Source organism: Gallinula chloropus, assembly GCF_964237585.1.
Source record: "Gallinula chloropus genome assembly, chromosome: 2".
Classification (NCBI taxonomy): Eukaryota; Metazoa; Chordata; class Aves; order Gruiformes; family Rallidae; genus Gallinula; species Gallinula chloropus.
Genome location: NC_140086.1, coordinates 148,140,319 through 148,153,604, shown reverse-complemented (window position 1 = coordinate 148,153,604; position 13,286 = coordinate 148,140,319). Strand labels below are relative to the sequence as shown.

At 43.8% G+C, this 13,286-nt stretch overlaps 1 protein-coding gene across 5 annotated transcripts in view; it reads left to right on the top strand.

Annotated features, from left to right (window-relative positions):
• Positions 1-683: 683 nt before the first annotated feature.
• EPC1 (enhancer of polycomb homolog 1) overlaps positions 684-13,286 on the top strand; it is a gene marked incomplete at its 5' end in the record, with an annotated part of 46,549 nt that continues 33,946 nt past the window's right edge. For all 5 annotated transcript variants that reach the window (XM_084280375.1, XM_084280374.1, XM_084280373.1 and 2 more), the window contains one exon: positions 684-836. In XM_084280375.1, coding sequence (XP_084136501.1) covers positions 684-836 — 153 coding nt within the window. The remainder of the gene's footprint in view (positions 837-13,286) is intronic.

Below are 13,286 nucleotides of genomic sequence, written 5' to 3'. Positions count from 1 at the left end.
TTTCCCCCTGCTTCCCGTAGCTAGGAGGCTGTCGGCGAGCGGCGTCGCTCCTCGCAGGGCGGCGGAGGCTTCCCCTCGGGGCAGCCGGGGCCGGCCGAAGCGCCCTGTCCCCGCGGGAGCGGAGCGCTCCTGCCCCGGCGCAGCACCGAGGCAGGCGAGCGCGTGGCCCGGGCCGCACGCGGAGGGAGAGCTCTTGCGCGCACGCACACCCCCACCCCCACGCGAGACGGGGCCCGGCTGCGCCCCCGCACCCCCCTCCCGCGAGCGGTGCCCCGTGCCCGCCGCCCGGCCGCCGCGAGCTCTCCCGCGCTCCCGAGCCCGCGCTCCCGTGCCCGCGCTGCGCGCGCTCTCCCCCGGGCGGCGCTGTGCCCGCGCCCTTGCGCGATGCAGTGTGGGAATGGCTGTGGCGCTGGGGTTGGCTGAAAGAGGCGGCCAGTCGAGGTTTAATGTCCGCCATGTTGGCCGTGGCGTATTGAGCGGAGCCGGAGCGGCGGAGGAGAGAAGCCAGCGCCCAGCCCAGCCGCGCCAGCCGGCGCCGCCGGGCCTCGTGTCGGAGTGCGCCCCGCCCTGCCGGGGGAGCTGCGGTCCCTCCATGAGAGCGCTCGGCGGGGTCCGGCTCTCAGCTCGGAGCGCGCTTGCTGTCGCCCCCCCCTTCCCAGCCGGAGCCGCCATCGCCGCCTAACATGAGCAAACTGTCGTTCCGGGCCCGGGCGCTGGACGCGTCCAAGCCGCTGCCCGTCTTCCGCTGCGAGGACCTGCCCGACTTGGCCGAATATGCCTCCATTAACCGGGCCGTGCCGCAGATGCCCACGGGCATGGAGAAGGAAGAGGAGTCGGTACGTGAGACCCCCCCCCCCCCCCTCGGCCGGGTCCCTCCATCCCCCCCGCACCCGGGGCCCCCACCTTCGCCTCTGCGCAAGCACAAAATGGCCGCCATCTTCTCCCCGCTCTCCCCGCCCGCCGGGAGGGGGGGAGACGCACGGGAAGGGAAGGTGCCGAGCCCGGCGGCCCCTTACCGCACCTTCCCCGGCGCTTCCCCGCGGCCCCCTCTCCCCCCACCCCGCGCCCCGCGGTGGCTGGCGGCCCTTTCGGGAGGCCCCGAAAGGCACAAAGGGGGTCACGTGACACCGCGGACGGCCGCCATTTTGTCTCTTTTTTCTTGGGCCGGGCCTTGTGCGGCAGCGGCGGGGAGACGGGCCTCGGCGTCACCGTGCCCGCTCTGCGCCGCCGGGTGGCGCTGCTGAGCCGGCCGCCGCCGCAGGGGGCGCTCGGCGGCGGGGTGGCGCGAGGAAGTTGTGGGTGCAAGCGCGGGAGCGCGCGCGCCCGCCCGGGCCGCCTTCGGGCGGGAAGCGGCGGCCGGGCGCGGGCAGGGGGGGAGGGAGCAGGCCTCGGGCCTCCGGGCGCGGGGAGCTGCGCGGAGCCCGGCGCTGGCTGCCGCGTTGTTGTCTTTACCGGCGTAGCCGCGCACGTGTTGTGGCGGCGTGCCTGCCGGCGGGCGGTAACGCTCGGGCTGCCGCTAGTCAGCGCAGAGCCGGCGGGAGCTGGGGGCGGCCGCCGAGCTGCCCCAGCAGGAACTTAGCTCTGTGCCGCTGTGCGACCCTGTGCGCTGCCAGAAATAGAAAGTGGAAGCGTCTCTGTTGGGGCTTATTTGGAGACGCCAGCAGAGCCTTCAAGGGCAGGCGTCAGGCGGTGTAAATAAAATTGTGATGTTCGCTGTGTGGAAACGCGGAAGTCGGTGCTGCTCCGAGTAACAGAACCCGAGGTCTGATGCGAAAAGTCTGTCACTTCCTTCTCGGCTCTGCTGTCCAAATGGAGAATGAAACTTAAACCCTTTCGAATTGCCAGATCGCTTAATCACTTAATTCGCTCAACGCCTCCCGGGATGGGAATGGCATTCGATAGCTGTTATTGCTGGAGACCCCTGCTGCAGAGGGTTATTTCTTATTTTCGGTGTTTGCAGGTCTTGAAATATTTCCCTAGTGTAGCGTTTTCCTCATTCACACATGAAGCACGGCAAATAAGAGTGAACCATAGAAAGACGGTTATGTAAACAGGTTTTGAAATTTAGTGGTGAGAACAAACGTGACTATTTTGTGAGCTGTCAGGCTGCCGTTGTCCTTTGAAGGTGGCAGGCTGTAAAGTTCCTTTTTGTATTTCTAGTTGTGGCAAACTTTGGTTTACTTCTCTGGAACTTAAAATACACACATCTTCTTTAAATTTAGCCTTGGTTTTGTTGACACTATTGCTCTAACTTCACTGGTTTTGTCTGCACAGTAGTGCTCTGCATGTTGCTTTCTCCATTCAGTAACTGCTCTCTGAGGCTTTTCTAGTATATCTGCCTACCACTGTAACATAATTCGATGTTTCTAACTCCCGTGCAGGTCATAAATTGCTTTAAACATCCACTAAAATGTGTGTTGTGAAGTGGGATTGGGGAGGGGGTTGTGGCTTTGTTGTGGTGGCTGGGTTTTTTGTGAAGGTTCTGAGAACTTGGGCATGGTATCCGGATAGTAGTAGCATTTAAGTAGTAGGTAGCTCTTGCTTTGTTTGATACAGATGTCTTCAGAATTGATACCTGTGGTTTTTGAGTATGAGAGGGAGCACCCTTCATTTCCACTCGTGTCAGAATTTTAAAGTTCTGTTTGCTGTGATGCTTGCCGAGTGTATTTCTCCGTTAAAGCGAGGAAATGTGTATGCACGTGTTTGTTCATGTAGAAATGTCAGACTGTTCTCTTCTCTTACTGCTTGCCTGGCAGATACAAGTTTTCAGGCTGCGAAATTAGTGGGGTAACTATATAGCTTCCATAAACTCAGATGTATTTCCTAGCTGAGGAAAAGTAGTTATGGGCAAGGGAGGATTTTTTTTTTTAAAATGTTAATTATAAGACTTGTTTCTGTGGTTAGTGTGATGGTTTTGTTTACTAAATCTAGCTCTAAGGGTTGAACTTCAGAGCTGCGGGTGTAAGTAGTTTTCCACAGTTTGCTCATGCCTCTGTTTTACATATGTATACATATGCACCCAAACACACACGCCCAAGAGAAAGTACTTTGTCATCAGTAAATGCAGGTGTCTTCCTGAATTCTTCCTGGATCTTCTTACATAAAATAGTTGATGTTAAACTCTTTCCCCTTCTTCCCCTTCAATTTCTTTCCTTCCCTCTTGTTGCCCCCCAGAAACTTTCTGTTTTTTTTGGAGTTGACAGCAGAGTGACACAGTAACTGACTGAAATTATGGCAAGCCTCGTGGGTTTAATACCCTAATACATTCTGTTTCCCAGACTTCATACCATGCAGGATTTAAGAAAGTTGGGAGGAGTTTGTTTTATATAGCAGTTGAAGGTTTGAGTTATGGGCTTTTTTATCATACTTACGAGAATAATAGATACTTTCTATTACCTGTTTCTGTAGAAACAAATAGCAAAGGGTCTGTAAGAATCTGGGTGAGTAGGCATCTCCAGCTAGTGTGACAGACGTTTATAACTTTTATAAACAGAATTCTAACGTTGCTTTGAGTTTTGCATAAATCTTAAATGAACACACATTTGGAGTAAAGAGCTCTCCTGCTGACTAAATACCTTTCCCTAGGGAAAAGTGTAATCAAAGAGATTTAATATTCAAGCATCAAGTCACAAGGTATTTAAATGACTAATTAGTGTTTTGATGCACAAAAAGGAATCTATTTTGCTTCCCTTTCATCTTATCTTTCTCCCATCCCATTCGTACAAGGAATAAATATGGAAAATAGCCGACGTTCATTATGACAACTGGAAGCCTCAATTCAGCAGTGATGTTTTGTAAGTCTTCCGAAGGAAACCCAACTTTACCAAGTTGATCTGAGTTCATAAATACGCAGTTGGTGAGAGGGATAGTGACTCTTTAAATCGTGGTAACTAAGGACCTTAAAGTCATGTTAATTCTGTTAATGAGTTTTAGCTTAGTAAGTGTTAGCTTTGGTTAGTGGTTTTGTTTGGAGGTAAAATAGTAAAAAGCTGTTTGGAATACCGACAGTGGTACTTGGAATTACCAACTGATGCTGTGTTCTGACAGTTGGTTTAGCTCCCAAGTTTCCAGGGTAAACGCGTTGTGGCTGTTGCCATGTCTGTTGCTAAATCAAAGAAACTAAAAACTATCAGGAGACATACACATCTCTCAAAGAAAAAGCCTTCAAAATTTAATGACATGTCTTATGCAACACTAAACATTCCTTGTGTTACCTCAAAATCTTGCCTTTGAGCAAGACACATCTTTAATGCTTTATTTTAAGAACCAGACAATAGATCACTGTTCATAATATAGTAATGCTCATTTGGCTAATGAGTCTATTTTAATTCATAGCTGCCTGAATAAAAAAAGTAGATGATTGGATTTGCTTATCCTTTGTGACAGACCTATTTTTTTTAAAAAAAAAAAAAGGTGTGAATTTGTATGGCTTGTTTTGTGTTTTCTGAGGGAAGAGGAGGGGGGTGTAGCTTTTCTTTATCTGGAAATCCAGCTCCTAGACTGAAAGGAGAACGCCCCAAAAGCAGAGTGGAGCTAACTTGAGACAAAATGCTTTACTGAGAAAATAATGTGGACTGAAACTTTGTGATCACGTTCAGTCACTTGTTTCAGAAAGCAAGCATTCATAGCTTTGCAGCATCCCAGATTCGATGGCCTACAGTAAACGAGGGAAAATGATACTTTTTTTCCCTGCCTTTTTCTGAAAGGAAAGGATGTGGGAGACAAGCTAAAAAATTCTAAAAAAAGAATTTGGGAGGGGGTTGAGGCATTGTAGATAACTTAAAAATCTGTGGAAAATTCTTGTCAGTGTAGATACCTGTTGGTTATTTATGTTTATATCAACATTTATAAGGCGTACTTAAAATATCAGGAAGTGTAAACTTTAGCTGAAGCAGTGCTTCAAGAAAGATTAGTGTGGGAGCAGAAATGGTTTTAACTAAATGCCCTAGCATACATCAGAGATGTGAATTACCTGAACGTGTCTATGTTGAAGAAAGACCTTTCCAGAGGTATTAGCCATCCTATCTGCATGATAGTCATTATGGATCTGAAGTTTCTTTTATTTTCTCTTAAGTTTGTCACCCGGTTGTAAGTGCCCCTCTTATGATGGTAATACTAAGGTTTTGGAAGTTATGTTTCCATTTACTCTTTTGCATGTTCACATTTGTATAGTTTAAATGCATGTATTCCATCTGGTAAATTTTCTTAAATCCTGGTGCCTCTATCCTTGCTATTGAGGCAGGGAAGAGAGTATCAAGTGGTGAGAAGTCCTGTTGCTTTATTGTATTGCTCTTAACTTCCTCTTCCGACTTGGATCGTGGTCTGATGGTTAATCTTTGCCCTCATCTGAACTCTGGAGTAGCAGCTTTCTTGTCCCCCCCTAGATTTCTGCCAAGTGGATGAACTGCGTGTATCACTGTGTGTAGTGCACTGTTCTTAAGGTTCAGAGTTGAAAATTTGAGCTCGCTTTCTAATTTTAGTTAGTGTTGCTAGTAGTGGGTAGAAGAATTAAGCACCCAGAGTCTGAAATTAGAAGCTGTACAGCTGTTCATTCAGTGCTTACTGTTTTCCTTTGCATATGTGTTACGATGTAACTAACAGGTTGCGCAAAAGGTGGAATTAAGTCTGCATGTGCTGTTGTCATACTCAGTTACTTGGTGTTTGAGCACTCTTTAAATAGTTTAAAATGTGCCTTTGATACCTTTAAATCAATAGTTGTTCTTTTCCTAGCCATGGCTTTGGAGATGTTTAAGAAAAGGGTTTTTTTCTTCTCTTTATGTGTGTACAAATTCACTATTAGACACAACTATTTTTCTCTAATATCAGCACAACCTCTTAGTATTTGCTAAATACAGCATCCTGATTGTTTGCTGCTAAAATACTTGGGTTTACCTTATGAAGGAAAAAAGCTGGTAAGGAACATACAAGAAGGGGCTTGATATGCCAATGTTTAAGATGTGATTTCTGTGATGTAATGAGTCAGTATACCAATGGTCTTGGAATTACTGTAGAGGTTTGATCGTGGCTGGAGGCCAGATGACCACCAAAGCTGCTCTGTCACTCCCTTTCCTGCACAGGTGAGAGGAGATACAGCGAAAGGCTTGGGAGTCAAGATAAGGACAGGGGGAGATCCTTCAGCAGTTACTGTCATGGGCAAAACAGGCTTGACCAGGAGAAAAATTAATCCAATCAAAACAGAGTAGGGTAATGAGAAATAAACCCAAATATTAAAACACCTCCCCCTGGCCTTCCTTTCTTCCTGCGCTCAACTTCACTCCCCATTTCTTTCTGTCCTCCACCCAGCAGCACAAGGGGACTGGGAAGGGGGTTGGGGTCAGTTGATCACACATTGTATATGCCAATCCTTCCTCCTGGGGGGTGGGGGAGGGGGAGGCACCGGACGAGGGACAGACACAACACAACAACTCCTCACATTCCTCCCCTGCTACTCTGTGGCATCCCTCTTATGGGTGGCAGTCCTCCACTGTGAGTCCTTCTTACGGGCTGCAGTTCTTCACGGACTGCTCCAGCCTGGGTCCCTTCCTTGAGAAGCAGACCTGTGGGAACAGACTGCTCCAGCGTGGGGGGGTTGCAGGTCCTGACAGGAGCTTGCTTCCCATCATGTCAAAGCTGCCTTTAGGGGCGTCCATCGGCTCCTATGTGGGGTCCATCATGGGCTGCAGCTGGATATCTGCTCCACAATCATCCTCCATGGACTGCAGGGGATATCTTTGTTTTGGCTCCTGGAGTACCTCCTCCCCCTCCTTCACTGACCTTAGTGTTTGCAGAGTTTCTCATATCTTCTTGCTCCTCTCTGGCGACAAGAAGCTGATGCTAGTTTGGGTTTTTGTCCTTAAATACATTAACTTGGAGGTGCTGCCGCTGATGGGCTTGGCCTTGGCTGGTGGTAGGCTTGGGGCATCTTGGAGCCAGCTGGCATTGACTGTCTGACCTAGGGGGGGCAAACCCAAAACAGTTACATATGTAAGTTGCACTAAAGGTCCTGCAGTCTTCTGTCCATTACATTCTTGCAGTTTAAGAAACTGTATTCTGTACATGTTTCTACAAAAGGACTTGCTTTCTGTTAACTAAACAACTGTGTACTCTTAAAATAACTTACCTTGCTGATGCAGTGTTTAAGAATCAGAATTATGTGAATGCAAAATTGTAACAGATCATAAAACAGGTGCATATCCTTTGACTTGGGATTCCTGCGAACTGGAAGAGTGTTATTTCCTGTTTACTCATGTTCTCCTTTGTCCAGCTTTTCTGCTAGCTCATAGTAGGAGGCATAAATTTTATATACCAGTCTAATCTTTCTTGTTCTTAATTTTAAACACAGTTAAGTCATAGATGGGATTGTTCAGAACATACGTGTTCGACAATTTGGTAGGAGGGAAACGACACAAGAGTTTGCAATTAGGTGTGAAGAGCTGGAAGAGATTTTTCTGTGAGCTTGTGAGCCTTTCTGTGAGCCTTAATTTTACCTTTTAGTTTGCTATTGAGCTTAGTAACTTCAGATATACCCACATGAAAAGATCCAAGATCTTTAACCAGATAATTTTGCAAAGAAAAACATGACAGTTCACCGCAAATGGCCAAATTTCAAGTGTAAGAAAACTCTCATACTGTGTCAAGCAAGATACTCAGGTGGTGAAAAGGGTTTGTTTCCCTCCCAAGTCTTGAGTAATAGTAGCAGCTTAGTGGGTATTTCACCTTCAGTTGCACCAAAACTTTGTTGTATTTAATGCTGGAGAGTGTTCTTTTCACCTGAGCATTCATGCAAGTTACGAAGTCTGGCTGATAGTGAGGAGCAGCTTCTGTAGGGAGCAATGTAAGTACTGTTTCCATCTAAAGAAACTTGTTAAATCTGTGGTATGAAACCCACCTGTGCCAACAGTGTTTTTCTGTTGAAGTCAGAGACGTAGTGGTGTCATGCACTTCTATGACAGATTGATGGAATTTATTTGAGGCTAGAATGAGATTGCCCATCCCAGTTTGAAATCAGATGCAGCCAAAATTACCAAGTTTTGGTAACAAGTATAGATTACACCTATGGAATTGGGCAACTTTTTGGAAGCTGGTAAGGTAAAAGGTTTAGGAAGCATGAGAGATGACCTGTTGTTGCACCGTAGAGATGTAGGGTGCTAACTGGAAGTTGCAAGCAGGGGACTGCCCTGGAAGTAGTTTGGTAATGGAATGTTAGTTTTGTATATGGTGTCAGTTAAGGATGTAATAATGGTGGTGTACATGTCATACTCTAAAATAATGTTTGCAGTACTTAAAGCTTCAGAAAACAATGAGAAGAGCTGGTTGATTGTCAGTGCTTTATGCAGGTGAGAGGCTTCTTCAGGAGGTACAAATTCTGTTTTGAAATGTTGGAGGATATGAATTGGCAAACTCACTTTGGAAGAATTTCGAGTAAGACACTTGTGCCCTAGGTTGAAGAATATTAATTTCCTAATTTACCATCAAAGTATATATATTTATATGCTTTTAAAATATATATATAAGCAATTCATTTCCTCCTAAAAAACTGTTCCAAGTAATCCAAGTGTCAACCAGTCTAAAGGAGTTAGTGTGATGTATGCCTACTCAAAACTATTTTTAACCTTTTCTTGATTTCCTGGTAATTGCACAAAGAGAAGGTGTGTAACGGCAGTGGCTCTGTGCATAGCTGAATTAACTGCAGTGAGACCAATTGCCCATGTTCAGACTCCAGATAAAATAGGTTAGACTGACTTAATACTGTTGTAGTGAGGATGGCTAACCACTGGAAGAGCTTTCAAACTACTTATGTTAAGACTGGGGAAAAAACCCTGGAAGATAATTCTGTTAGTGTTCTTAACAGCACAAGAATGTATGCAACTGGCAGGGGTTTGGAGTTAAAGGAGAGAAGCTTATGTCAGGGTAAACTGTATGTCATTTTAGGGCCAGGTTTGTGTGGAAAGACTGTACTACTTTGGAATTTTCGTAGCCTGTCTTGAGGAGCCTCAAGGTTATTTTCCTGACAGTTCAGCAAGGATTAGATATTAATTACATACAGTAAAATATTAATAGAATTAATAATAGGAAGGGGCAGTAATTTGGTAGTGTAAGGATCAGGGTGATGTCACTTTATTTTTCTTTTCATAGCTAACATCCTGTATTATGTTCTGGTAAAACTTAAGTTATTCACAGGAACTTGCTTAATAGTAATCTGTTTCAGGTAGGAAAAAGTGCAATGTGGCAAGGCCTTACATCTGCTCTTGTCTTTGATTAGAGCACTTTGCTTGTCACTCTCTCTATAATTGTGCCATAATTACATTATATTCCTCAGAAATGTATATTTCTTCAAGTTTTTGTTTTAAAGGAATGTGTGTCTGTGTAGGAGTCTGCTCTTACTAGAAAAGAACACTGTAATTTGCTGGCCTTAGGTATATGTAGTGAGTTACTTGTTCTTTTTCCACTTAATTTTCACATTGTACTTATAAGAGGACCAGCTAGACTTAATATCAAGGAATGCATAAAATGACTAATGTATCAGAACAAAAAATCTGGCTGTTGCTTTTGTATCTGTATATATCCTTTTCCTGTTTAAAGAGCCTTTTTGTACACTGCTCTCTCCCGTCCATGAGTGCATCTGTGTTTCTATGTATTCAACTGCATGTGCTCTCAAGAACTAACCATGTTCTACCAGGATCTTTCTAGTAAAACAAATAAGTGAAGGTGAATTGCATTAATTCAGGATGGAATAAAAGTTAGAAAACTTCCTGTGCTTGAAAGAGACTGACAGACCAGGAAGTTTGAATGAGAGAGGAAACACTTCTTAAGGTTTAAGTACCACCTCTTCATGATTTGCTTCCTCTGTATTTAATCAGGAGTTAAGAAATTTATGCTTTCTGATGTGGAAGCTTTCAAGAGGGTGATGTTGGAAAGCAGCCCTTTCCAAAATCCATTTACATTCATTTACTAATTTCATGACTTGACGGTTGTCTCTTCCTAATTGTAAATACAAACTAGAGAACCTGTAACCTGCCTGGAAGACTTATCAAGCTTACATTTGAGCAGAGAGATTTTTAGCAAAGGCTGCCCTATGTATATATTTCGTACTATTGCCCCTTCTGTGTTACAGTTTGAAGGGCTATAGTAGAAGAGGTAAATAGAACAGCCTATTTCAGTTGAAAGGGTTCTACAACAATCACCTAGTCCAACTGCCTGACCAATTCAGAGCTGTCCAAGTTAAAGCATGTCGTTACAGGTGTTGTACAACCATGTCTTAAATAATGACAGGCTTGGGGTGTCCATCATCTCTTCACAAAGTGTGTCTTGGTGTTTGGCCAGTCTCTCAATAAAGTCTTCAGATTCTTCACTGATCAGATGTCCAGCTCAAAGCTTGGTTGTTTGGGTTAGCATGAGAAGTAGAATTCTGCATACGCTTCTCTCTGCAGATTTTCCTTTTCAAAACTGGAGGATTTTTTTGCAAGGTTGGTGGTGTTCTGAAAGTGTAATAATTGTTGGCTAAAGATGCAAAATTCTTCTTGGAAAAGGAAGAGAAGTTTAAGTTGCTTTGCCAAACTATTGATCTGTAATGAGTATCACCCAGAATGTCCCAAATGTGTATGGAAACACTTGGCATAACTTGTTTACTCTCTGACTGCCATTACCATTCCCTATGTTAGTCTGTCTGTGTAGTACATGATGTATTCCAGGCATTTCCCAAGATTTAGTTATTTGTAAAGTGGTTTTAAATTCTCCAGTTCTGATCTTCTTCATTTCTTTAAACACTGGTGACAAAATTGTATCCTGGTTTCCTCTGTGCCTTTGTGTTTTTGCCTAAGAAACACAGCTCTGAACGGTGTGGAAAATACACAGCCCTGCACCCCAATCCTGTATTAGTATTCCAGAAGGACATGTCCTGTGTGCCTCTTTGATACTTGATTTGTCTCAGTAATGGAAGTACAAGAAAAAGAGTTCTGAAAGGTGTGTAGAAAATAGGAATTCACTCCAGGAAGATCTTAACAGTATTTTGATACGGTTTATAGTATTTACAACTTGGTAACCCAGACATATCTTGCATCAGAGTTGAGTTTCAAAGAAATCCACCTGGGTTTTTTTTCAAGTCAAGGGGTGAGATTAGAGGCAAGAGCCAACTGCACAACTTCTGTATTTCAAATAGTTACTGGAATCCTTTAAGAGGATTAATTCCACAAAACTCTTGGATCATTTGGATGCTTAAGGATAAACTTGTGCACATTCTTCAGTATCCTAACAATTTTTTTTCCACACTATCATGTTCTTTGCCAAACATGATGACCTTGTTTTCCTTTTTATTGCTATTTTGGTTTGTAATAAGTTATGAATAATATTTGTGTACTAGCTCTGCTCGCTGATGCATTAAAGTAGGCCAAGAACTGTATGAGACTGTTAGAAATGTTAGGAATAAAGGTAGTTTAATATTCACAGTCATCTTGGGCAGCCAACATATTTACCAAGTTTAAACTTCAAGTCAATAGGTAAACCTCTTTGCTTGCAGTTCGTGCAGGGAAGGAACTTGAGCTACCAAAACTGGAGTAAGCCAACTTCCCTGTTTTTACTGGTGATGCAAGGTGTGATGTGGAAAAAAGTATCCAGCTTAGTGTTGCGTGTTCATTCTCTAGGCCTTCCTCTGAAGGAGAGGCATTTCCTCTGAGATGTCTTGTCTCAAAGAGATTTAGAAATTTGCTTAATGATAGCTAAATACAAAAAAAATTACATGTCTTGGGCTGGAATAGAAAGCAGTGAAGAGGGGGTTTTTTATGATCTTAAGGGCTTTATTGAAGGAAGTTTTTGCAGTTCATGCATGAACCCTTGTATCTGGCGCTCTTTATCATAGCATCTGTATTACTACTATAGAAAGACCTTGAACTGTTAGATGGTAGTTGTTAAATGTTGTCTTTGGGAGCTTTAGCTGGCTTTTAGGTAGTTGGGCTATTGAATGTCCTGGAAATAAAACCAAAAACTATAGAATTGATAAAATCTTGAGAAGCTTGTGCAGGAAGAGCAGCACTGAAGTACTCCTAGTAAGTTTTTGTTATTGAGGGAGGTGTACCACAACCTACCTACTCTCTGCAGTTGTTTAAGTGTTAATGTCATGGGTCTGTTGTGTGCCTAGTACAGTCAGAACGTAACAGGTTTTGTTGTATGCAAGACAATATGAAGTACAGAAGCCATCTGCAACCAATAGGAAAAATATGAATGGATGTTCCTGTTGGTAAATAGCAACCTATCAAAAAAATCAAACCTGTAAAACCAAGCTCTTCGTTTAATTGATTGGTTCATTTCAGCAGGTAAAGAAGGTCCCAGTGCATGATTGTATAACCTGCTGTTTTTAAATGTGTCCAGGATGACTTAACTATGTAATTTGAAAAAATAAAGTGAGTTAGCTGGTGGGTTGTTTTGGCTTGTATTAAATTGTAATTACCGTGATATAATTTGGGAGGGCAGGAAGAATGTTTTTCCATGTACATTGTCTTATGAATATAATTGTCCTGTGTCTCAGCAATGGAAATTTGAGTTCTTACTTGACCTGTGCTCAGGAAAACTCTGGATAAGAAGCATCTTTTAAGTTAAATGGAGAAGGGGAAGACTTCAATAAACTTGCTGGAGAGAGTCTCTTATCCCAGCCAGTGTTGCACTGTGGTCAGAACTGTATGAACGGTTCCACGTTTATACAGATATTTGTCTTGTTTTTGTGATTTATTCCCACCATTAACAAGGAGAGGAGGGAGTATGCATGCATGTATGTTAAGCTGCAGTGTAACTTCTTTTTATGATGGTCTTCGGGCAAAAGGGTAGCTGAGAAGTGTACTCTCTGGATTGTTTCAATACTCTGATCTTTCACACTTGCTAAATATGAATTACACATTGACATTACCTGAGGATGTTAGCATTTCTTGCTCAGCATTTGAAGGAAATCATAACACCACTGTAGCAGGTGGCATTGTCTGCACAGGTGGTATTGGAATTTGCACAAAAGGGATGTGATCAATTCATGCAAACCTCCAGTAGTTTGTGACACTAAATGGTAAGATGGGGGAGGTTGGGTATCTATTGCAACAGGGTATTTTCTGAAGTCGTATAAATGAGTTTCTCTGCTAATGTGTGGGCTATATTGGACTCAGTATTTGAGAAGGACACAAAGCAGTATCTAAAATGTCTATTACACTTAAATATATTAATATATATTATATAAGCACATTTAATCATGGGTATTCACATGACTAACACATATCTGTCCTTGAGAGATCAAGCGTAGTTAATTTGTG